The following is a 24063-nucleotide window of genomic DNA, read 5'->3' as shown; positions in this document are numbered from 1 at the left end:
AACGAACAAGACACTGTTTCCTTGCTGCTCCCTGTCTGCTCCTTAAGGAGTACTTTGCATAGTAAGAACGTAACATTGTATAAATTTCAATGTATTTTTAGATTGAAAGCGGCAACTACAACGACGCTCTGGCGCTGGCCGACACGTTCAACCTGGACAGCGACTTGGTGTACCAACAGCAGTGGCGGAAGAACCCCGTCTCCACAGACGCTATACAGAAGTATTTGGTAAGTTGGCACAGATAAACTAAATAATCTTTCCCTGGTTTTATTAACAGCTTCCGTGGTTAGAGCGTTGGGCTCACGATCTGGAGATCCGGGTTTGATTTCCGATGGGGACATTGTCGAAATCACTTAGTGAGAATGTATTTTGTTTGGCAAAGGACATTGCAACCTTGAATCACCTGATTGTCTGTTTATGGTTTTATTAAGTAAACAGGGGGGTTAAAACGGCCACATCGAAGCAATTCATCTAAGAAAGCAATATTGCTATTTGACATTTGTTTGCATTGCGCACTTACTTTTATATGCGCAAATGTCAAATATGAATATTGCTTTCTCAGGTGAATTGCTTTGATATGGCCATTTTAACCCCCCTGGTGATCAGAACCTCCCCTATTGATGGCACGCGAACAAATAACTAACTCCACATTGGCGTAAAATGTGGCATTTATTTATTTTCAGAGCAAGGTATCCAAGAAAATCTGGGCCGTTCATCAGTGCGTGGACAGATTACCAGAAACATTGCCGGCGGCTAAGGAACTCTTGCAGTTTGGTCTCGAGCTTACCAACGAAAAGATCCTGAACGGTAAGTACCTAACATAAGGTTATATCACAGAGCACGTCTGTCTAAAGTTGTAGTATAAAAAATCAATGGAGCCGTCGTAGCCCAGTTGGTAGAAAGCTTGCCTGTCACTTTGAGGTCGCAGGTTTGAATCTAGCGCAGACGTAAAACAATGATTGTCGGATTTGTTTTCGAATTCATGTTTGGATCATAAATGATTTTGGGTAATGTAATGGTTAAAACTATTACCCAAATTTTGCAAATGGAATTGGGTCGTGTACTAGATTCAAGATAAATTGTGAAATTCTGATTACTAAATAAAGACAGATCTAAAACTAACGAAAATCATTTTCCTTTTTCTATTTAACTTATTTATCCGGCGTTTTATCACGTTTTTCTATGACGTCACAGTGTGCAAATTCCATAGTAATATCGTGTTTTGATGTTTATTAAAGAGTAACTGATTTGACTAGTTGGAAACTAGCCTATTGCCTAGGAAATAGGCGTGAGTTTATGTATGTATGTTTACCCACAGAAATCAACAAGGATCGGCCGGAGGATCAAGTCAAAGATCCCGATGACATCACGCTAGAAGACCTGAACGCGTATACCAGCGAGCTGCTGCGGTGTCGCCATGTCATGTTGTTCTATAAGGAGCGGCTGCGACTTTACGAGGTAAAGACTTTCAGCACTGCCTCCAGCAACCCGCACTGGCGTACACTGGGGCCTGCTCCATACTCCCTCCGGTTGATAGAGGGTAGGCCCAGCATTGGAGTGTAATTGGCTATTTATGTTACGTCACGTACTTTATATTCGGAGTAGGATTGCTATTGATCACCACCTCACCAAAATGCAACACATAAGAGGCATAATAATGCCAATTCACTCTGCAAGATCATCATTAATTTAAAAGCCACGCTCTTGTCGGTGTAGCTTTCTCCATTCTTGTCTATCAAAGCCCAATTCTTTCACTTCCTTATAAGACACGACGTTAACCTTCTCTTTAATCTGTTCCATGTAAGCTCTTCTTGGTCTTCCTCTTTCTCTCTTTCCTCGTAGCTTCCCTTCTATAAATGCGTCGTGTCTTATTAAGAAACCCCTAACCAAATAGCTTTCGTGGTGAAGTTGCTAATCCACCTCACAATCCACACGATAGAAGAAGAAGCATCCTTAGCATATTTTCAATCAAACGCTTTTTGTTTACCACCAGGCAATTTTAAGATGCGAGAAATCGACTTACCAAAAGGACGAGTACGACCGGCTACGCAGCAACAGCATCGTCCATAGCTCTATGGAGATAGCCAAGGAAGGTCGCATTGAAGCCCTCACTTGCCTCTGGCCTAATATCAAAACCACTTCAATGCAACTCGCAGTGCTTGCGAAGTTACCAGAAACGCTATATCCTCTAGATTATCAGCACCTATTGCCTACGAAAGAACCCATGCTGTGGTTCGAGAAGAAATCCCCGATTAAGATCAAGCCATCGGAGAATGAGAACGATTGGTGCAGGAAAGAGATATTCAGGTAGGTGATCTGAAATAATAAGACCACGTATAATACTCTTTATATCTCTTTTGTTTTTGAACAACAGCCTCCGTGGTCTAGTGGTTAGAGCGTTGAGCTCACGATTGGAGGTCCAGGTTCGATTCCCGATGGGTACATTGTCGAAATCACTTTGTGAAACTATCCTTTGTTTGGTAAGGACACTGCTTGAATCACCTGATTGTCCGACAAAGTAAGATGATTCCGTGCTTCGGAAGGCATGTTAAGCTGTTGGTCCCGGGCTACTAGCTCAAACACCTCCACCAACCCGCAGTGGAGCAGCGGAGTGGAGCAGTGGAGCAGTATGCTGTAAAAAATGTAAAAAAATTGAGCATCATCAAATTCAATTCAAAATCAAAAGTATCTTTATTGAGTTGGTAACATAGTTACACTTTGAATCGTCAATATTTACGTAACGAACGTCTCATTCGCCTAAAAGAACCGCAGATTCTCACAACCTGTATAACCGAGGAAAAGAAGCTACAAAAAAAAGCACAGGGTCCATCATTGCACTAGTACTATCTACTTCTACTTTTCTACTTGTAGGTCAATCTGGAGTTCCAACTGGTCCGAAGACACGACTCCAGAGACAGAACAAGCGGCCGATATTTCAGCCAACGACGACATACCGAAGTGGTACGAGAACCGTGCGAGAGAGATAGAAGAACGGAGCGGCCTAGTCTCTCACTCACTCGCCCTCATCACCATCGCAACCGTCGGGGGAGGGGTCGAGGGTCTTGATGAGATGATGTTCCATCTGTTGACTTTGGATACTCTGGTCTATGATATCAATGTTGAAGGGGTCACCTTCAAAGAGCTGGAGAAACTATCGACCTTGGAGACTTGCTGTTTGTTGATGAAAATGGTGAGTTTAGCACAAGTTTTGTCTGACGGTCAATATATAAACATAAACAGCCTATATACGTCCCACTGCTAGGCACACGCCTCCCCTCAATTAACTGGATGGGGGTATGGAGTATATAATGTATACAAATAGTGCCTATTCACTCTTGCCTTGAAAATATCCAAATTATATATATTGGGGAACAATGACGCAGGAAGAGAATTCCATTCTTTAGCAGTCCTCGTAATGAAAGAGGAATGTTGACCACATATGGATGGAATCCCTCCCGGTGTCGCGGTGTCCGTTGGTGGAAAGTTGCAGGTAGAATTAGCTACCTGACAGTTGTAACAATAAAATATGAAATATGTCGGATATGGCAGTTTATCATTTAACGATAATTATCCAATAGTCTTTTTTTTATTAAGATAATTTTTAAATATTTTATTTTTGCAAAATGAGAATGCCATTTTTTATCTGTATATTACAAGACCCGAAACACGAGCGGCCTTGATGGAGCTTGGTGTGACGTCACATTTCACAAAATAAACAAAATCTATCTGTCAGGTTTCTTTGCTTATAGAAATGTGACGTCACTTGGCACAATGTCACGTGTCCTACCGCTTTCGTTCGAAATTTAAAATTAGTGAAAAGCAATATGTTTTTCTCTATTATAATAAGCTTTTTCGAGAAAATAAAATATTTTAAGAGGTATACAATAAGCGTTTGTATTTTTTTTTAATACTTATTCGAAAACTGTCAAGTATCCTATTAGACATTCCCTGCAACTTGAACGTTTTATGTTCCAGTCCACACCAACAACGTTCGTGTCTGATCTGAAGCAGTACGTCATTCCGTTCCTTAAAAGATACGAGATCTTGACCAAGCGAACCGATGCTTGTTTGATTGGGCTTACCGACTACCTTGAGAGCATCAGTGTCGACGATCTGTCTTACATTTTGTTGGTAAGTTTATTTTTTAGTTTTTTTTTTAAGATTTCAGATAGGCCTTAGGATTAGTTTCCGTCCATGTAGAATGGATGAAATAATAGAATTACGAAAGCGGTATATAAAGCGAAGTTTAATGGTAGGGCTGGCAGAGGAAGAAGGGTTATAACAATGATGTATCGGGCAGTACTCAAAACCTGAATTTCTGCTAAACCCCGCATATTTAGAGAAAGTCGCCATAGAACAAAAATATCAGCTCACTAAGACGCTTCGAAGGAAATGTGTCTGCAATCTGTTGATTTTGTCTCATTGTCGTATGTGTCTGTTTTTTGTATGACGTCATCAACAAACGTGGTCAAATTATCTCTCACCCAGTCTCTAGCCTGTTCGTCATCCATAGGTTCTCCAATCACCAAGTGAGTTCGAGTTGGACGTGCGAACTCACCTGGAGTTGGCCGAGAGATGTCTCTTCGCTCACACGGGCACCGACCAGCTCGACATGGCGTGTGATCTGCTCGACACCATATTGAAGGAAAGGTACGTTTTTGAAGAGTGATCGTAACTAAATCTTTTTCTAAAAAAGACTGTCTTCACTAGCACAATTTTATATACGTAGATTCATTTCTTTTCGAGTATATATTTTTTCCTAATTTTACTAATGGGTGATGGACTGCTCACTATACGGTTCATCATATCCATTAAGCACGGCCACTGTGGCCCAGTTGAGCGTTGGGTTGTAATCCGGAGGGCCCGGGTTCGAATCCTGGTAGGGATATAGTACAAAAATCACACGTCTTCTTTAAATATTTGTCTCATACGTTTCCCAATTACCTCCACCAATCCGCACTGGAGAAGCTTGGTGCAGTAATGCTCCATCTCACCTCCGATTGATTGAAGGGAGGTCTTAGCCCAGCAATAGAAGAAATAATATGCTATTTATGTTATGTTATATTTTTGGCACCGTCAGTGACGGCAGCATATCCGGCAGCGAGCTGGTCCGCCGCGTCTCAGAACTGGAGCGCCTGGTGTCGGCCAGCTCGCGCGTGTCGTGGCGCGGAGTGCGCGTGCCGCCGCGCGAGCTGCGGGACATGCACAAGCACAACAAGCAGGCACAGAACCTCCTCACGCGCCTCGCTAGGAGTCTGGCCACTGGGTAAGTAACACGTCCAACTCATGGGAACTAGTCAAATTCAAATATTTCTTTTTTCAGTAGGTAACATAGTTAATTGGGGCAGAAGGCAAGAGGGAACCACTGCCCTATTTTTACCAAAAAAAGTAGCATGGAAAATGCTGCACCGACAAGAGCGTGGCTCTTAAATTGATGATGATGATGAACATAGTTACACTTTGAATCGTCAATTTTTACGTAAGGAACGTCACATCCGCCTAAAACTACTGCAGCTCAGACGCCCATAAAACAGAATAAGTATTAACATCTTGCTAGTACGGAACAATTGACGCGTGCTGACGGGATATAGTAACGTGCTAGTCCTACTACTCTTGCTATACCCCGCTCTGTCCACGGCTGCGATGTGCTCTCTCACAGTATCTTTTAAGAGCATTATTTAAACTCTTAAAACTCACGTCCAAAGTATTATTTATTATAAGTACTCCACATTCGTCGCACTGCTTATCGATTTTCCCAATCGTGTTGTAAATTACATTGAGGGGTTGCATGCAACACAGAGGACTATTTAATAATTAGGCTGGCCGTTTGTCGCTTTGCGGTGAGACATAATCATTTAGCACTCCAAAACTCCAACATATAATGATAATATTTGTTACAGAGACGAGAAACCGACTCAACAAGATTGGGAGAAATTACTAAAGGATATTCTTGAGTTGCAAGCCACGTTATTCACCTGCATTTCCAAAGAACAGTGTTACGAGGTACTTATATGACGAGCCTATATTACTTAGCGATAGAAAAAGATTGCCTAATAGATTTAATTATCCTTTTTGTAATATAGTACCCGCATATCGCGCGCGATGCGATAATTGATCCAATAGAATTTGTATTTTTTGTCGCGTAGCCAATAGAGTGGACTTATTTATATCGCGCAGAACGCGATATGCGTCGACTATGGTAGGAGCTGGTAGTCGAAACAGTCTCATAGACTCAAGAAAAGAGGACTAAAAATACATGGTTTCCAGATCTACGCGTCATCCCTCTTGACATCAGGTGACGCGTCGAGCATCAAGCTAGCAGCGGAGGTGCTGACCTGCGAGGCGGACACACGCCGAGTGTCGCACCTAGTCAACTACAGGCGCAGTGTGGACCTCGTTTCCAACGCTGCCAAGGAGTACTTTAACTCTGCCTCGTCGCTTACTGACCCCGCTTTGGAACTTGCCAGGTGAGTTTTGATTTCTGAAACTGGAGATATTTCTGGAACCTTAAGCGATATGCAGATGGCCCCAAATGACGGTAGCCTCGACCTCAAATCTCACGCCACTAAAGATCCTGCTTTGGAACTTTCTCGAATGATCGTGTTAAGCAGTCATCTGTTCTGATTGATTTTTAGGTGCTGTTTGACTTTGATCAAAGATGGCAACCCGGAGATTCAACAAGAACTCGATCTTATAGCGGCTCTTCAGATATTGAGCGCTTTTGATCTGGGAATTCTTCCTATTCAAGGTAAGGGACCTCACCTGTACTTCTGTCACCTTTTCGTGACATTTTTCTAAGAAATGCGTTTCCGGGGTATGTGACCTAACCAATACTGGGTGGGCTGGTTTTCTTTTTGCGGGCTAAAGGTCAGACAGGCAGCCTGGCCCCATTCATCCATTCATTCATTGGGTTAGGTAAGAGGACTCCGTGAAAACGGGGTGACGATAGGGAGGTGATGATGCTGAGTTTTTGTGGTTTGGTGGAGAAACATTTCAAACTTCGTTCTGGAGTCAGTTAATACGATTGCTATATTTAATTAGTTAAAGTGTTGGCTTTCTCCATGTTCAAATACTTTTTGTCCATTTTTTTGTAGTACGACTCTGTGAGGATAGAATGACGCTGATCGAAGACTGTCTGAAATTGGATCCAAATGCTTATCTAGCCAGTCACAAATTGTTGAAACTGGCAAAACTGTTGAGGATCGCTGGCGATGATGAAAACGCCAGGTAAGAATTTAGTTGTTTTTACATTACGTTAGAGATAATTATTAAACTGTCCATTTTAAGATTGTGAGTCATGCGGTTGTATTCTCTCTGTCCATACACGGATATATGAGCCGGCGATCGTTCATAAGACACAAAGTTATTTTAAAATTGGAAACATGGGCCGCTGGAGGTTACACTAATGGTCTATTTTACCATTAATGAATAAACTGTCCGATAGCCTATTTGCCGTATAAGTTATAGATATACTTCTAAAGACTAACTGGCGAGTTGTGGCTCGACAAGAGCCGTCTTTTGCGCAGTATCAGAATATAGTTGTAACACACGTGTATATCGCAGACAGGGCGCGGTGCTGCAGCTGGTGGGCGAGCGCGCGGTGGCGGCGGGCCCCGCGGGCGGCGCGGCGGCGGCCGAGGCGGCGCGGCGGCTGGCGGCGGCGCGCCACGCGGCCGCCGCGCCGCTGCTGGCGCACGTGGCCACGCACGCGCATGCGCACGCCGACCGCGCCGCCAGGCGGGACCTCTTCGCCGCCGCCGCCACGCACTGCCACGCCGGCAGCATCGAGGACATACTGCGGGCGAGGTGACATATCGCAACTACACATTTTAGCACTTTGATGATTTGACGAGAATCGCAGTTGGCGACTCGCGTCATTTGTAAGAGCTGTGCGCCGCCAGTTGTTCGCAACGCGCTTCATTAATATTGGAGCCTTGAGTGAGTAGCGTTTTATACGAACGGGTGAAGAATACTTGGACCAAATATTCGTATTTATTTTCAGATTGGGCCTAGAACTGGAAGGTCTTCAGCAAATGGGCGCGGCCTTGAAAGAGCACAGCCATCTGACTGAGCGTTGGCCCTCCACAGATGATGAGTTTGCTGATGCTATTACTACGGTAAGAGACCTGACGTATTGAAATATCACCAAAACATTGTATAAATCAGATGTTCGATAAATGTAGATATTGAATAAATTCATCGTATTTTGCATTTGGAGTTATTGTCTGACTTCAACTCGTGTCCGAATCTCGAACGTTAATAATTGGGATTAAGATCAATGTTAGCCATAATAGACCCCAAGCTCAGGGCCTAGATAGTCCAAAGATCTGGTGTCAATGCAACTTAATAACCACCGGACAATTAAGTGTCCTCATTTGTAAAATTTTGATAAGTGGTTTAGAAGTTAGGAGCAGACGAACATACACAGACATAGTGGTTAAACATATAACCCTCCTTTTTGCTGCGCTGGTGTCGGATACATAGGTACTTTATTATTTGTGTTACAGCCTGTTATAGAAAAGAAGGATTTGGTGGCACCCGCGAGGTCTGAGAAGAAAGTACCGCTTCTCAACTACTTACTGGACACATTCCAAAACAAGTTCTCAGCTAGGTAAGTTCATGTTTTCTATTCGCACGTTTCTTTTTGATTTCTGGAATAATTTGATAATTTAAATATCTAAGGGTAACTCACAGAGCAATAGAAAAAGAAGGGCGATAGTTTATTTCACTAGAGTAGACTTTTGTTTACTAACGGGGCAGAGGTGCGGGGAGGCGTCGAGTATACGGAGCAATATAAAATGGCTTAATATTCGTGACGTCATTAGCCGGTTTGGTCATAATGGCGCTATATTCATTCGCCAATGCCGCTTTAAGAAACCTCCCAAATTTTCAGCTTCATCAAATAGAATGTTAGTGTAGAAAATAACATTTGGAATATTAGATATTATATTACAATACACATAAACACAACCTAAAGAAAAATTACAAAATCAACAGACAAATACAATCGGCTGCCTTATTGCTAAATAGCAATTTCTTCCAGCCAACCTTAGGTAGAAAGAAGAAACCTTAGGGTGTACTTACTTGTTGAATAGTGTTTCATTTCCCAAATCATCGTTTTCCAGTGAGAAAGCATCAACAATAGACGCGTCAGACAAATCCGTCCACTGCCAAGAGTTCTACCGCTCTCTATATCCGTCCCACTCTGTGTCGGACATCCACTACCGCTATGACACGTTCTCTTTACCCAACGCGGACGACGGAACGTCGCGCCGCGGACAAGCGGTGCTCAAGTGGTTCTACATACAGAACTCTGTCGACAACGCCGGGAACACAGAGCTTGAAGCTGAAGGTACGTTTATGGTGTGTGGTTTTAGGTGTAGAAACATCTACCAATAGATAACCTCGGAAAGATCTCTGGCTTATAGCGAAATCAATCATATAAACTTTCCAATAACGTATATTAAAGTTATGGATATTTCGTTGTGCAATTAGGTTTTGTATAAAGACAAAGTGTGTAATATTAGGGTCTAATTGGAGCAGAGGAATTGGGTAGTAAAAAAAATAAAATTCATAAATAAGTTAAATAGTATAAAGAACATGTTTTTCATGACTTTTAGATCTGTCTTTGTTTAGTAAGCAGAATTTCATATTTTTTCTTGAACCTAGTAGACGACCCAATTCCTCGGCTTCAATTAGACCATATGACACTCTTGTCCGATATTTTATCACGTTTTTCTTCGGTAGTAATTATCAAATCTGCCTTTATGTCCAGTCGTCCAGAAATGCGCTGAAGAGCTGATCTACAAGGACACCCCGCTGGGCGTGGCGTGCCTGCTGCGGTCCACGCAACACTTCGCGCATACCAGGAAGCTCATAGACAGCCACCACACGGACACGCTCGTCAGTGCAGCCTTGTACGCTACTCTCATGAAGTGCAACGCGCCCGACCTCAGGGACAACGTGTACCTTTGCGCGCCTTCCAAGGTAGTCACATAACATAACGATATAACATAACAACATAACTCTTAGAAATACTAGGTCAAAAGTATGGAATTGAAAATAATTTAAAAATCACAAAAAAAAAACATGAATTTAGCGTTGGAAAATTTAAATCAAAAAAAAATGTTTATTGTCATAGAAAAAAGGTCAATACAACATTGAATGCTATAGCTCGGATACACAAATGTAACAGACGTATAACCCTGCTACCTTAACTAGGAGACCTAATCTATCTCAAGAAGCAGTGATCGGCATAACATCTTTTATAACGTCAATAGAGGCAAACCATTGTTAAATGATATTAACTCAGAATCATGTTCTGAATCATCCCCTCAGCATTCGGTACACTAACAACCTGTATGGTTACCGCTTTTTTGCAGATGGCAAGAACGACCCTGAAACAGAAGAACGCGTCAGAGGAGCAACTGGAAATCATCCGGCAATGCATAGACAAGTTGACCGGAATGGGCGAGGTGGACAAGCTGAAGCAACACGGGTTTAATGTCAACGGTCTACTGTTCAACGCCGACGAGGACTATAGGAGGGAGATGATCTATAGAGTCGCTAGGTGAGGAAAGGAACTACCTGAGATGCATAATTGGGTCGGGTGCATCCAATTCGCAGATGTTTGAATTCGCAAATGGCGCAATTCGCAAATGGTCCAGTTTGCAGATAGTCCAATACACAAATATCTCAATTCGGGGATGGTCCAACTCGTAGATGGTCCAATTCGCAGATGATCCAGTTCGCAATTAGTTCAATTTTCAGATTTTTATAAGTTAGGTATGTTATGCCAAAATTCCTAGAAGTATTTTTTGGGTTTCTCAAATTTTTTTTAAATAAAATTGTCAATTTAGTCTCTCAGAGAGATTACTAGTGTTCAATGTAAAAAAATAAAAATAAAAAGAAACTGGCTGCCGAAACCCGGGATTGAACCGGGGACCTTTAGATCTTCAGTCTAACGCTCTCCCAACTGAGCTATTTCGGCTGTGAGGTAAGTCGCGAAAAGTGTAAACAGTTTGTATGTCTCGTGATTTTAGATAACGTATGCGTAGGTATATTTGTGCATGTGGTATTATGAGAGACAACAATTAGGTATCTAATTATTTGACTGAATATAACATAATATCACGCCTATATCCCCGAATGGGTAGGCAGAGGTTCACAACGTGTTTGTTTATTTGACTGGGTCCAACGTAAATTATAAAATACTAATATAGAAGTAAAAGCCAGTCTAAGATGATAAAAAAATCATTCCCATTTTTCACGTATTTTCGATGTTTATCTATTATTAACTAAGTAACAATGAGTACGACGTTTGACCGCTTTTATTTATGACGTCACAAGATAGTATTTCTCTGCAAATTGGGCAGTATCCTAGATTAAAGATAAATTATGAAATTACATACATACATAAACTCACGCCCGTAATCCCTAATGGGGTGGGCAGAGCCACAAGTAATCAAAGACAACTTGCAGCCACTGTTGATACGAAGTCCAAAGATGGATATGATGAACCTTATGGTGATAAGGGATCAGCCTATCGCCCATAACATTAGTCCATCATGTTAGAGGACACAATCCCTCTGTCGGTTTTTACGACATGCCCGGGAAGAGAAGCAGCTGAACGTGTTCTATGTTTTTTATATGCTCCCAGAACAGCATAGAAGCAATTTAAAATGAAATTAAAATAAATAAAAATTAATAATTTAATATGAAATTTTAATTACTAAATAAAAACAGATCTAAAACTGACAAAACCATTCTATTTTTTCAATTTGATTTATTTATTTTTACTCAAGAAAAACGTAATTATATGTTACGTTTTCTATGACGTCACAGTGTGCTCATACAAATTCCATAGCAATTTCGTGTCGAGTTGGAAACTAGTCTATTCCATAGAACATTGTTTTGAAGTTTCGTAAAATGTATCTGGTACTTTTGTATTAGTATTTGTATAGGGCGGTAGGCAAGAGGGAAACCACTGCCCTATTTTTCCCTAAAAAGTAGCATGGAGAATGCTACAATAGAATAGAAGTTTATTGCAAGTCACAAAGTTTTACAAGGTGTTGTAGAAATTATGCGTACATTTTTTTTAATTATTTTTTTTTTCTTTAAAGGTTTCATAATCTTTGACAGGATACCGACATAGCTGGGCACCGTTAATCAAATAGTTAACTTCGTTAATCGTTAATCCGCTACAAAAAAAGTTAGCTTCGTTAAACGTTAAAACGTTACATTTCGGAAGAATTAACGCAAGTTAACGTTAATCGTTAATCCGTTAATAGGTATGTGTAAAATTGCATATTTATTGCGTTGCGTTAGTGAACTTATAAAACTTGTTGGTTTAGGTTCTGGAAGTTAACAGGTTAGAAATAAAACAAACTACTTTGTCGGGCATGAGGTGCATATTCCCCTTCATGACATGTCGAAGTTCTCATCTGAGACTCTTTTTGGTGTTAAAATGTCTTTACCCGTGGAAAACAGACGTTCAACTGCAGCGCTTGAACAGTATTAGTGCTTGAGCAGTATTGTATTTAATGAATACATTTATGAATATCTGTTCGTTGAACGAGTCTTTTGATTCCATGTCCATGGACATTACGCTTTACTCTGTAAAGAGTTGGAGCTCTTTGGGTTTTCCTTAGACTGAGTGACAGAACTGAAAAAGTCTTCGTCGTCATCATCGTTGTTACTCGCATTGCTCCCACCGCCACTTAAACTATCTCTGTCTTTCGAATTTTCCACTGCTTCTTGTCGTAAGGTATCTTCTACTTTTTTTTCATACACTTTTTTACTGCGTCCACTCAACTGCTGGCTGTCATACGTTTCGTTTCATACTTGTCTGAACCTGTATTTCGCGCCGCGCCGTGGTGCCGTGTGGTAAATAGTAGGCATTGGATTAACGATTAACGGACTTCTGCATATTAACGGAAGTTAACGTGTCCGTTAATATTTTTAAAAGTTAACTTAAAAGTTAATCCGTTAATCAAAATGTTAACTTCGTTAATTAACGATTAACGGATTAACGAGTTAATGCCCAGCTATGGATACCGATGTCTCCCTTTAAGCAATAATAGCTTGTGTTGGGAGGCACCGCTCTTCCATGAATACTAGTTTTAAATGTAATAAAAAGTAAAACGTAAACAGAGAAATTAAGTCCTAAAAATACACAGAGAAATTATAACTAGGAATTAACAAAAACAGTAACAATAACAATACTGTAGTGCATTATTAGTTAAGCTATATACTGAGCAATGTACTGTGTGTGTGTGTGTGTGTGTGTGTGTGTGTGTGTGTGTGTGCGTGCGTGCGTGCGTGCGTGCGTGCGTGCGTGCGTGCGTGCGTGCGTGTGTGTGTGTGTGTGCGTGCGTGCGTGCGTGCGTGCGTGCGTGCGTGCGTGCGTGTGTGTGTGTGGTGTACCTAGACAATCAATAAGTTGTCAACCTCAGTACATGTGAGGCCCTGCTAGGGCACAGCAAAACAAATGGGGCAACTAGTTGCCGATTACTTAAAACTCCTACACCGACAAGAGCGTGGCTCTTAAATAAGTGATGACTTTTGTATCGACAGATCACCAAATAAAGAGCATATGGAGCTGGCGTGCTCGCTGGCCGGCAAGTACCAGCTGGACGCGCTGGAGGTGTGGCTGCAGCATGCCGACAGCGACCTCAGCCTGGCGCACCTCACGACGGACACGCTGCCCGCGGCTGGACCCACCACACACGCTAGGTAACTTTTTTATTTCATCATCAGCCCATTAACGTCCCCACTGCTGGGGCACGGGCCTTCCCTATGGATGGATAGGGAGATCGGCCCTTAAATCATCACGCGGGCCCAGTGCGGATTGATGGTTATTAACGACTGCTAATGCAGCCGGGACCAACGTCAACTTTTTTATTTATTTAGATTTTTTTTTAATTTAAGGGCCTGTGCCCAGGGGTGGGACGTATATAGGTTGTTTACGTATTTTTGTATGTTTATTTTAAAATAAAGGATTTGAGTGCGTTTGACCACAATCCAACCTGGTCTTAAGCAGCAATGTGGTCTAAAGTGGAGCACGCGAAGTCAAATAGTGCCTATTCACTCTTGCCTTGAAAATCTCCAAATTATACAGGTGTTAGTGACATCGTGACGAGAACTGTGAGGGATGGTTCAGACCACGATTCTGAGTTGATATCAAGTGGAGTTTTCCGTCGCAAAAGTATGGACATGAAAATAATTTAAAAAAAACAGTAAAATTTTCATGAATTTTCCGACAGGACAATCCACTTGATATCAACCCAAAATCATGGTCTGAATCATCCCCCTCGGTATTTGTTACGATATCACTCTTCTTCTATCGTGTGGGTTGTGAGGTGGTTTACTAACCTCATCAACCCTGGTGTCAGGGTCACTAATATCCCCTATCTACTTGTATGTATCGGGGAACAATGACGCAGGGAGAGAGTTCCATTCTTTAGCAGTTCTCAAAATGAAGGAGGAAGCGAATCTACCGTTTCGAAGAGGAATGTGTAATCTTCTTTCACCCTAAGGTTGCCTGGCAGAAATTGCTGTTTAGCAATAAGGCCGCCTATTGTGCTTATGTTTTATTCGTATGTTTATGTCCATTATATATGTTCTTGTGCAATAAAGTATTATTGATTGATTGACTGATTGAATGTCGATCACATACGGATGGAATCCCTCCCCGCGCCGTGTCGTCTGATCCTGAAAAGATGCAGGTTCAGGTACAGTACAATTTTCGATCTATATCGTGATTACTGTTTGTCAACCACAGGATCAGAGAGCACCTCTGGCCGCAGCTGCGAGGCGACAACCACAACGCGCTGATCAACTTCTTCACGCTTCTGAAGAACATTGACGAGAAGCAGCTGGTAGCCGGCCTCACCGCCGCCGACCACATCAAGCTGCTGAAGAAGGCCAAAGCTGCTTCGCAGGGTGAGAATATTGTACTAATTGTGCCCTGTTTGTCAAATTTACAAGTCCTGTATTACAACAATTCATCTAAAAAGCAATATTGCAATTTGACGTTTGCGCATATAAAAGTAAGTGCACAATGTAAACAAATCCCCAGATCTGGACTACAAGCTCCTGCTGGAGCAGCCGTCAGCCGAGCAGTTCTCCGCGCACATCCTGTCCATCATCAAGCCGGAGAACGTGGGGCTGCTCACCAAACTGCTGCGATCCCTGCCGCCCGCGTTCAAGATACCAGTCTCCGTCAACCACATATACACCATGTGGCTGACCAAGTACTTCTTCAGTGTGAGTGTGAACTATATCGTGCTACGTTCTTCATTTGCAGTAAATCCTCACCCCGGACGCCTCTTACAAAAATCTCTTAACGTATGCCGCTTAACGCATCAGTGTGAGCGAGACAGTCCGCGCGCGTTCTCCCTTACTCCTTAACAGCTGACGGTCATTTAAGACTAACATATCAAATCAGAATCATTTATTTAACGTAATTATCATGGATAAACTTGTTGAAGGTCAATGTAACATTTTTGAATTTACGTCATTTCGCAAGGTGTTATGGCTGAGGAGAAGAAATGAGAAGAAACTGCAACAGCAACACATCTTTTACAAACCAATGAGGGTATACATCACTAGTTATTTAATAACTTGACGTTATCGTACACCTGCAACTGTGTTCGACGTCTGAGGGCTGCCAACTACATTACCTATATACGTCTGATGATGATGATGAGTCTCTCCCAGACGTATCAGTCGACGACGATACTCTTACCCTGGGCTCTTGCGTGGGCGCGAGTGACACTGGCAAAACCAAATTTGGTTTTGAATGTCCTGTTGCAAGAAGCACAATAGATTCCCACTTGAGCTATAAGCGTAGTGGTAGGAGGGCTGGGGTCGAGTTTTACGGATCTGGCGTTTGGCGTCAAGATCTTCAAGACGGGCTCGTTCAAAGTTTTCTAATCCTGATTACATAGGTACCAGCGGCAGGTGCCAGCAACAAAAAATGGATGCAGCAATACCGGCAGTGCTGCAGCTACTTCAACAAGCTGGGCAAGGATGACCTTCTGCAGCTGGTCGCCAACACCTGCTTCACGAGGGAGGCTCATACACGGTAAACTAGTCCTGCCAGTCCTAGGGTGGTATTAATAAACTAATCTCAGCTTCGAGACTGCCCTCAAGATCATGTCAATGTGACAGTTCTCATATAAAAACAGGGACTTGAGCATGATTTCGGGGGCAGTCTCAGCTGAGATTCGCCCTTTAAAGTTCAGTTACGGTCCCACTAACACCCTCTATAAAAAAGTCATAAGAGAGGTATCACGCTGGGCGGTTCAAAAGGCCACATTGGAGCAATTCTTCATTCAAGCAATATTGCTATTTGACATTTGTCCACATTGCACACTTATTTTTATAAGCACAATGTTCAGACCATGATTCTGATCATAATATTGATGTCGAATAGAATTTCCTGTCGGAAAATTCATGAAAATTTGAGTATTTTTTAATGTTTAATTTGGGGGCAGAGTTAATAGGTAGGTGGTATTTTAATAATAACTTTTACTTGCAGTGTACCCGCCGGAACTCGCCAACTCATGATAATGCAGGCGGTTGATTATTGTCAACAAGAACAAGAGAATGACTTCAAATTCAATAAAAAGTAAGTATTTATTATGACTCCGAATTCAAGTTATGTCAGGTTTCAAGTGATACTGTTTGACAGTTTCTTTGTTTCTTGAAATGTGACGTCACTGGGCAAAATGTCACGCGACCAAACGCTTTCGCGCGAAATTTAAAATAATTGAAGAAAAATGTGTTTTTTTTTCTGTTATATTGAGGAGCTCGGTGGCGCAGCGGTAAATGCGCTCGGTCTGCGATTGTTGAAGTTAAGCAACTTTCGCAGAGGCCGGTCATAGGATGGGTGACCACAAAAAAATAAAAAAAGTTTTCATCTCGAGCTCCTCCGTGCTTCGGAAGGCACGTTAAGCTGTTGGTCCCGGCTGCATTAGCAGTCGTTAATAACCACCAATCCGCACTGGGCCCGCGTGATGGTTTAAGGTCCGATCTCTCTATTCATCCATAGGGAAGGCCCATGCCCCAGCAGTGGGGACGTTAATGGGCTGGTGATGTGTTTTTTTTTTCTGTAATATAAAGCTTTTTCGAGGAAATAAAATATTTTAAGAGGTATAAAATAAGCAATTGTATTTTTTAAATACTTAACCGAAAACTGTCAAGTAGCCAATGCGTTGTGTTTACTTTCCAAAAGAGCCTCAAATTCTTGTGTGACCAGGAGCCCCAGCATAGTTTAAGGCGGCTCTGACGTAGTGTTATTCTTTATCCTAGAATCCGCAACCGTTCTTTATCGTCATGATATGTGGAAACGGCTGTCGTGGAAAGTCACTTAGAAAAGTTCCTAAGTACAAAATGTCCTTAGGCGAAAGACTCTGCTGGGGAAACGGAAATGCAGGCGGCAAATATATCGTCCTGTCGAGGATTAGTCCAATGGTAAATCGTAGGAGATCTAACGGTTGCGGTATCAATACAATACAATAACGCTTTAATAAACATATAAACACAAATAAAACACATAATAACGGGTTCTTACCGCGTTTAAAGCAGGAATATGAGACTCCCGATATTTCGACACTGTTGCAAGTGCCATGATCACGGGATGACTGATGAGATTGGAGTGGAGTAGGTAAATCCATAATTTTCTACGGGCCGACATATCTGTCTACCCTCTTTCTTTGCCGCTTGTTTATGTATTTGATATCGGAATGTTCAGAACCATCTGAACTCGCACCAAACTCACTACGAAAAACCGTACTCACTGTGTCCTCACGTTTTGTCACCACATAAGAACACGTTATTATGTGTTTTAATTATGATACCGCGTAAACTTAAAACAATGTATATAAACACAACACTAAAACAATTACAAAAGTGACAAGAGAAGCACAATGGCGGCCTTATTGCCAAATGGCAATTTATTCCAGGCAACCTCAGGTGAAAGATCTTGCTACACAAAAATCCTGGGAATCTTTATCATAGGAAAAGCTCCTGGTAACTGACTGGCTTAACCGAGAGTACATCAGTGAGTTATATCTGCATATTACCAAGGATTTCGTTGTCTTCCAGTGAACAAACATGGGCTCAAGTCGGGCAGGAGCTGACCCGCTGGGCTCGCTTCCTGGAGAATTTCCACTCTACCACCATACAGGGCATCATTGAGAACAGCCACGCCAAGGAGGAGATATGGTCGTGAGTATGCGAATTACGTTAATACAATACAAATATTTTATTGCACCGAAATAAAAAGAAATAATTACAAAAGACTTAACAGTCTTTTGTTCTATACTAGGTACATACTTTACGGTTATGGTAGGTAGGTACGTTAATTTATCTATGTTACACTTACATTTTTATGATTTATTTTGCATGTCATATTTATGTATCATAAATATCTACTTATTTTGACTTTTCGGCGTTTTATTTTATTAGCCCCGTAATTTAAGTTATTAACTTTACCGGGAATTTCGAAAATTGTAATTTTATGGATTTGATTTTTAAATTTCAACTTTGCCACCTCGTTACTTGTCACTTGCGTCGTCATATTAGACTAAAAGTAAGGCCCAGAGGGGGTGAGGTAAATTTAGCTCGGGGCCCGGTACGAATTGGTGGGGGGCGGAGAATTACCGTTCTATACGCTATTGTTAGTATTATTCTTTATTCAATTCCCAAACGCTAAGAATGCGGTAGAAAATAAAACATCTTTAATATCTCGTTCTAACAGAGAAATAGAACAAAGCCACGGCGACACGGACAAGCTGGTCGACGCCTTGAGTCGGCTGGTGCTCGAAGCGGAGCTGCGCCCCGCGGCGCTGTCCACCCTGCTACAGTGCTTGCACGTGCAGGCGACGCCGCAGAGGATCTTCCAGCACATCGTGGACACCAGAGTCAATAGCGCAGAGTGAGTATGTTGCTCCAGGTCAGAAGATGTTCAAAGGAACCTCCTTGTTATCAACAGCTTGAGTAAGCTGGTGCTGGAAGCGACTGTGTCCCACAAAGTATATTGGCCAATATAAAATTTTGGGAGGGTTTTTTTAATTTCTGCGTAAAATTGACGTGTGTTCCATAAATTTTATGCCTGTCGATTACCCGTACCTTTCTTTTTCAGCTGATAAGAAATGACAGGTATAACTTAAACTAAAATCAGATGGTGTTTACAGGAATCAGCATCATTGTTGTTAAATTGTGTAAGTAAATGTATGTGTGGTTTGCCCGAAAAAAATGATTTTATTATTATTATTTGTGTATTGTTTCCATATCTCGCGACTATGGAGTCCCGAACTCACACCAAGGAGCCTAAGGCGCGCGTGGGGCTGAAGCCATCACCTAGAGGGCCCATAAGACAATTTTATCTAAAAGTGTTATGTATTATTATTACACACTCCCTTTTATTTACTTTTCAGCGACATCCAAACCCTTGTCTCCCGTCTAACTCAATACAACAAGGAAGGCGTCAAGTTCCCAGACGAGTTGTTAGACCAAGTGATGCAGAAGGCCACGGAGCACGGTCTACCGCCGCACAAGCAGATCACACTGCTGTCGCTCAGCCAGCGCACTGTGGTGCAACACAGCGGAGACTTGCTCAAGATAGCGCAGTTTACCCTGGACTTGTTACGCACCGAATGGCCAGATTTGGAGTACGCTAAGGAGTTGACTGGTAAGTGTTTCAATTCTCAATTCAATTCTTATTTATTGCATTCCATGTAGTACAATGGGGTTTTTTTTTTGACGTGATTATTGTAGATTTGCCGCAGATGGCATTAACTACTTGGCCGGACAAATGGGGAGCGCAGAAGCCTCTCACCCGGTACAACGTTTAGGATAACAGGCCTGAGGGTGCCCAGTTGGGCGCGAACCTCGGCTCAGGGCGTCGTCTGAGAGGAAAAATATTTGATAGCGATAAGCGCTGATTGAGGGAAATCCTCTACCACGTCGGCGGGGATTTGGATGGTGCGGAGCAGAATCGAAAAAATGTTTTGAAGCTAATTTGAGCCATTGGGCATTGGTTGTTACATATGAGAGTACAATGGGGTGTTACATAGGCATAGGAACTAAAACATGGACCCTGTAGGGCACAGCAACATTAAAGGGAAGAGAGGAAGTGTACGTATGCATGGGATTAACTGTCTGGGAACTGATATTAGGCAGTCATATTACTAAATTATATGAGCCGTGGTAGCCCACTTGGTAGAAATTGCTTGCTTCTGACTTTGAGGTCGCAGTTTCGAATCCAAGTTTTTCGATGTTGCGTTTTTATTCCCTGGTGCCTTGTAGCCATTGCCACTTATAGAATAGAAATTGTTTATTATAAAAGGACGCCACACACAAGACAATAACATCACTTAAATTTTTTTCACAAAACAGTTACAAAAAGCATAGGAGGATGTTCATTAGAATAATCATAAGGTGGTGGTGGACGCAGCACAAGTCGCAGCGTGAACCACGACGCTGGTGGGTGTGGACCCTGTTGGGTGAGGCACGAAGGTCGTGTTTCATAAATATGCGTTAATATTACCAAATTACTTAAAATAGAATTTATTTATTCATTTCGGTTGCAGAGGACGCACTTTTGGAGGATGCCGGTCGTCGTGAGGTGCTCTCCCGGTTCATGGCGTTGTGTGACACCTGGCAGCGGAAGAAGGCTCTCGTCGACGTCCTCGTCTGTTGGCCGCCCACTAGAGACGGGTATGACCATGCAAACATACATTATGCACGCTCCGATTCCTGCAGACACATCCTAATTCTCGGTTCCTAATCCTTAATACTGGGATCCTTTAAATCACAGGTGACTAGGCATTTTCTGGGTAAGCTCCTTCCAACGTCGATCTCTTCTTCTCCTCGTGGAAGAACGAAGCCAAGAGCAAACCCATCTTATTAAAAAAAACTGTTCATTTTAAAATGAATCGAATAACCCGGGTGAATAAAATAGGCGTCTCGCTGGTATCTAACCCATTTGACGTGTGCTGTCAACTTAATTCTGTCGGGTTATTGGTTAACATAGAAAACAGGGTTCTAAAGTGTGCGTCAAGCTAGCGGCCTCAAAAAAAAAATGGGCACGAAAAAATTATTTGACCATACCAAAAAATAGTACTCTTATTGAAAAAAATAGTACCTGTTGTAAAAAAATTAGTACCATCACGGTTCTGGATTTATAGCCATGTTTTATTGCACTTGCTAGCTTGACGGTGAGCGAAATTTGGCGAGAGTTAACGACAAGGTCTTTCGCTTTGATTTAAACGCCAAAAAATAGTACCGAAATAGTACTCACCCCCTGCAAAATACCGAAATGAGTACTTCAACGGTTCCAAAGTTATAAAGGCAGTTCTTTGATCCCGCTAGCTTGACGTTTTGAAAATACCTATTATCTAGGGAACGCTTGCATACTTCAGTTTGTAACTAATGTCAATAAACTCGTATGAAATAGTACTCCGTACCATCATAATTTGGACCTGATTCTCTTTGTAGAAATGTGTCAAAAAGTCATTATAACCTATGTCATACATTTATCAAGACAGGTACAGTCTCGAACAAAATTATTACACATGCTCAAGAAGAATGTTGTCAGATTTTAGTATTTTTTCCCCATTTTTGGGTAAAAATTGGTGAAGTGCCAGGGTTGTCAGATGAAAGTAATATCATTGTTGAAACTCTTTGAGTTATTCTACAAATACTGCAAATTGTTTATTAACAAACACTTCAAACCGTAACAAATTGAACATGAAGGTATAAATTATAAAATAAAACAGCAGATTAAAAATGTATTATGATGTATTAAAATCACAGATTGTTTTCAATAAGAACTAGACCCATGCAGCCATTTTTTTTTAAATTATTGCATATGGGTGTATGCAATAGCAATTTTTTGTAATAGCAACACTCTGAAGTGCAAAGAAATGGTAGGGTAGACCTCCAAAATGGCAATACTGGCGATGGCAATACTTACGAATAAATTGTGAGGTTATGTAATTGTCTACGTGACTGTATCAACAAAAAATGTATGGCATAGGTTATGATGATTTTTTAACATATTTTTACAAAGAGAATCGGATCAAAATTATGATGGTAGGAAGTACTATTTCATACGAGTTTATTGACATTAGTTACATACTGAAGTATGCAAGCGTTCCCCAGATAATAGGTATTTTCAAAACGTCAAGCCAGCGGGATCAAAGAACTGCCTTTATAACTTTGGAACCGTTGAAGTACTCATTTCGGTATTTTGCAGGGGGTGAGTACTATTTCGGTACTATTTTTTGGCGTTTAAATCAAAGCGAAAGACCTTGTCGTTAACTCTCGCCAAATTTCGCTCACCGTCAAGCTAGCAAGTGCAATAAAACATGGCTATAAATCCAGAACCGTGATGGTACTAATTTTTTTACAACAGGTACTATTTTTTTCAATAAGAGTACTATTTTTTGGTATGGTCAAATTATTTTTTCGTGCCCATTTTTTTTTGAGGCCGCTAGCTTGACGCACACGTTCTAAAGTGCGTACCTACATTATATTGCACATGACAGACCAGGACGTCTACCACCACCTTATGATCATTTCGATAAACATCCGTCTTGCTTATTTTTGTAATTTTTAGTGGAAATTTGATATGATGTTATTGTCTTTTTTTGTGTGTGGCGCCTTTTTATAATAAACTATTTCTATTCTATTCTTCATCGCAAGAAAAACAAAAACAAACCCACGAAGTACCCACACCTCACCGAGCACATATTACATAACATAAACAGCCTATATACGTCCCACTGCTGGACACAGGCCTCCTCTCAATCAACCGGAGGGGGTATTGAGCATACTCTACCACGCTGCTCCACTGCGGGTTGGTGGAGGTGTTTTTACGGCTAATAGCTCGGACCAACGGCTTAACGTACCCTCCGAAGCACGGAATTATCTTACAATTGACAATCAAGTGATTCAAGCCTGAAAAGTCCTTACCAAACAAAGGACAGTCTCACAAAGTGATTTCGACAATGCCCCCATCGGGAATCACACACAGCACATATTACACTGTTCCTTATTATGCCATATCATCCTTCACTAACGATATGTTGTTTGATGAACAGTGGTAAGCAGAGTCTCCACTGCGAGTACCTGCACTCGCTGCTGACCAGCGCCGGCGACGCCAAGGAGAGCTTGGTGCGCATCAAGTTACTGCTGCGGCGACCCGTGCTCGTTGAGGAGGTAACCTCACTCACCATAACGGCCTCCGTGGTCCAGTGGCTTGACCGTTGGGCTCACGATCCGGAGGGCCCAGGTTCAAATCCCGGTGGAAACATATCACAAAAATCACTTCAATTCTCAATTATTTATTGCATTCCATGTAGTACAATGGGGTGTTACATAGGCATAGGAACCCTGGACCCTGTAGGGCACAGCAATGTTGAAGGGAAGAGAGGAAGTGTGTATTAAAATTAAAACTTATCATTTAAAAATCCCTACTTTGTGATCCCTAGTTTGGTGAAGACATTACAGGCGGCGTCATGCGTATATTTGTGAATGTGGCGGAAGCAAGAGAAGTGTGTCAGGATCGAAGCAAATGGAATTCTATAGTCTCTGCTTACCCCGGTGGGAAATAGACACAAGATACAGAGATAAGGGCAACAGATACAGAAAGGCACCTTATTGCTTATGCAGCAATATCTTCCAGGCAACCTTTGGGAATCTTCTATCGTGTGGGTTGTGAAGTGGATTGCCAACCCCATCAACCCTGGGAATGACCAACCTTTGGGTTTTAATACACATTTAGATAGATAGATATAGATATAGCCTTTATTATGGACTTATTGTAACAGTTTTTTTTTTTTTTTTTTATTTTAGCTTATACATAATATTAAAAAGAAAAAAAGATGTGTTTAATTATGCTCTTCGTCCATTTGTCTTTTGACAAAGGCCTCCTCCAGCTCTTTCCACTTATCCCTGTCTCTCGCCAGCCTTCTCCACATATTTCCTGCTGTATTTTTTATCTCTTCTTCCCATCTCTTAATTGTCAATAAATATGACGAGTAAGCAATA

At 41.7% G+C, this 24063-nt stretch overlaps 1 protein-coding gene and 1 non-coding gene across 3 annotated transcripts in view; one reads left to right on the top strand and one right to left on the bottom strand.

Annotated features, from left to right (window-relative positions):
• Positions 1-24063, top strand: part of LOC126376473 (NBAS subunit of NRZ tethering complex-like) — a 31107-nt gene that overhangs the window by 5755 nt on the left and 1289 nt on the right. For both annotated transcript variants that reach the window (XM_050023866.1, XM_050023874.1), the window contains 28 exons: positions 102-227; positions 684-807; positions 1319-1458; positions 1994-2307; positions 2872-3190; positions 3976-4131; positions 4514-4650; positions 5081-5266; positions 5901-6003; positions 6268-6467; positions 6636-6748; positions 7095-7227; positions 7564-7806; positions 8003-8117; positions 8508-8611; positions 9126-9352; positions 9776-9987; positions 10383-10570; positions 13576-13734; positions 14783-14943; positions 15080-15267; positions 15951-16087; positions 16544-16633; positions 18112-18234; positions 18767-18943; positions 19446-19699; positions 20601-20727; positions 23115-23232. In XM_050023866.1, coding sequence (XP_049879823.1) covers positions 102-227; positions 684-807; positions 1319-1458; positions 1994-2307; positions 2872-3190; positions 3976-4131; positions 4514-4650; positions 5081-5266; positions 5901-6003; positions 6268-6467; positions 6636-6748; positions 7095-7227; positions 7564-7806; positions 8003-8117; positions 8508-8611; positions 9126-9352; positions 9776-9987; positions 10383-10570; positions 13576-13734; positions 14783-14943; positions 15080-15267; positions 15951-16087; positions 16544-16633; positions 18112-18234; positions 18767-18943; positions 19446-19699; positions 20601-20727; positions 23115-23232 — 4674 coding nt within the window. The remainder of the gene's footprint in view (positions 1-101; positions 228-683; positions 808-1318; positions 1459-1993; positions 2308-2871; positions 3191-3975; positions 4132-4513; positions 4651-5080; positions 5267-5900; positions 6004-6267; positions 6468-6635; positions 6749-7094; positions 7228-7563; positions 7807-8002; positions 8118-8507; positions 8612-9125; positions 9353-9775; positions 9988-10382; positions 10571-13575; positions 13735-14782; positions 14944-15079; positions 15268-15950; positions 16088-16543; positions 16634-18111; positions 18235-18766; positions 18944-19445; positions 19700-20600; positions 20728-23114; positions 23233-24063) is intronic.
• Trnaf-gaa (transfer RNA phenylalanine (anticodon GAA)) lies at positions 10918-10990 on the bottom strand. The gene has a single exon. It is a non-coding gene; the product is annotated as a tRNA-Phe (tRNA).

Source organism: Pectinophora gossypiella, chromosome 2, assembly GCF_024362695.1.
Source record: "Pectinophora gossypiella chromosome 2, ilPecGoss1.1, whole genome shotgun sequence".
Lineage (NCBI taxonomy): Eukaryota > Metazoa > Arthropoda > Insecta > Lepidoptera > Gelechiidae > Pectinophora > Pectinophora gossypiella.
Note: the sequence above shows the minus strand (reverse complement) of the source record. Positions and strands in the feature narration are given on the sequence as shown.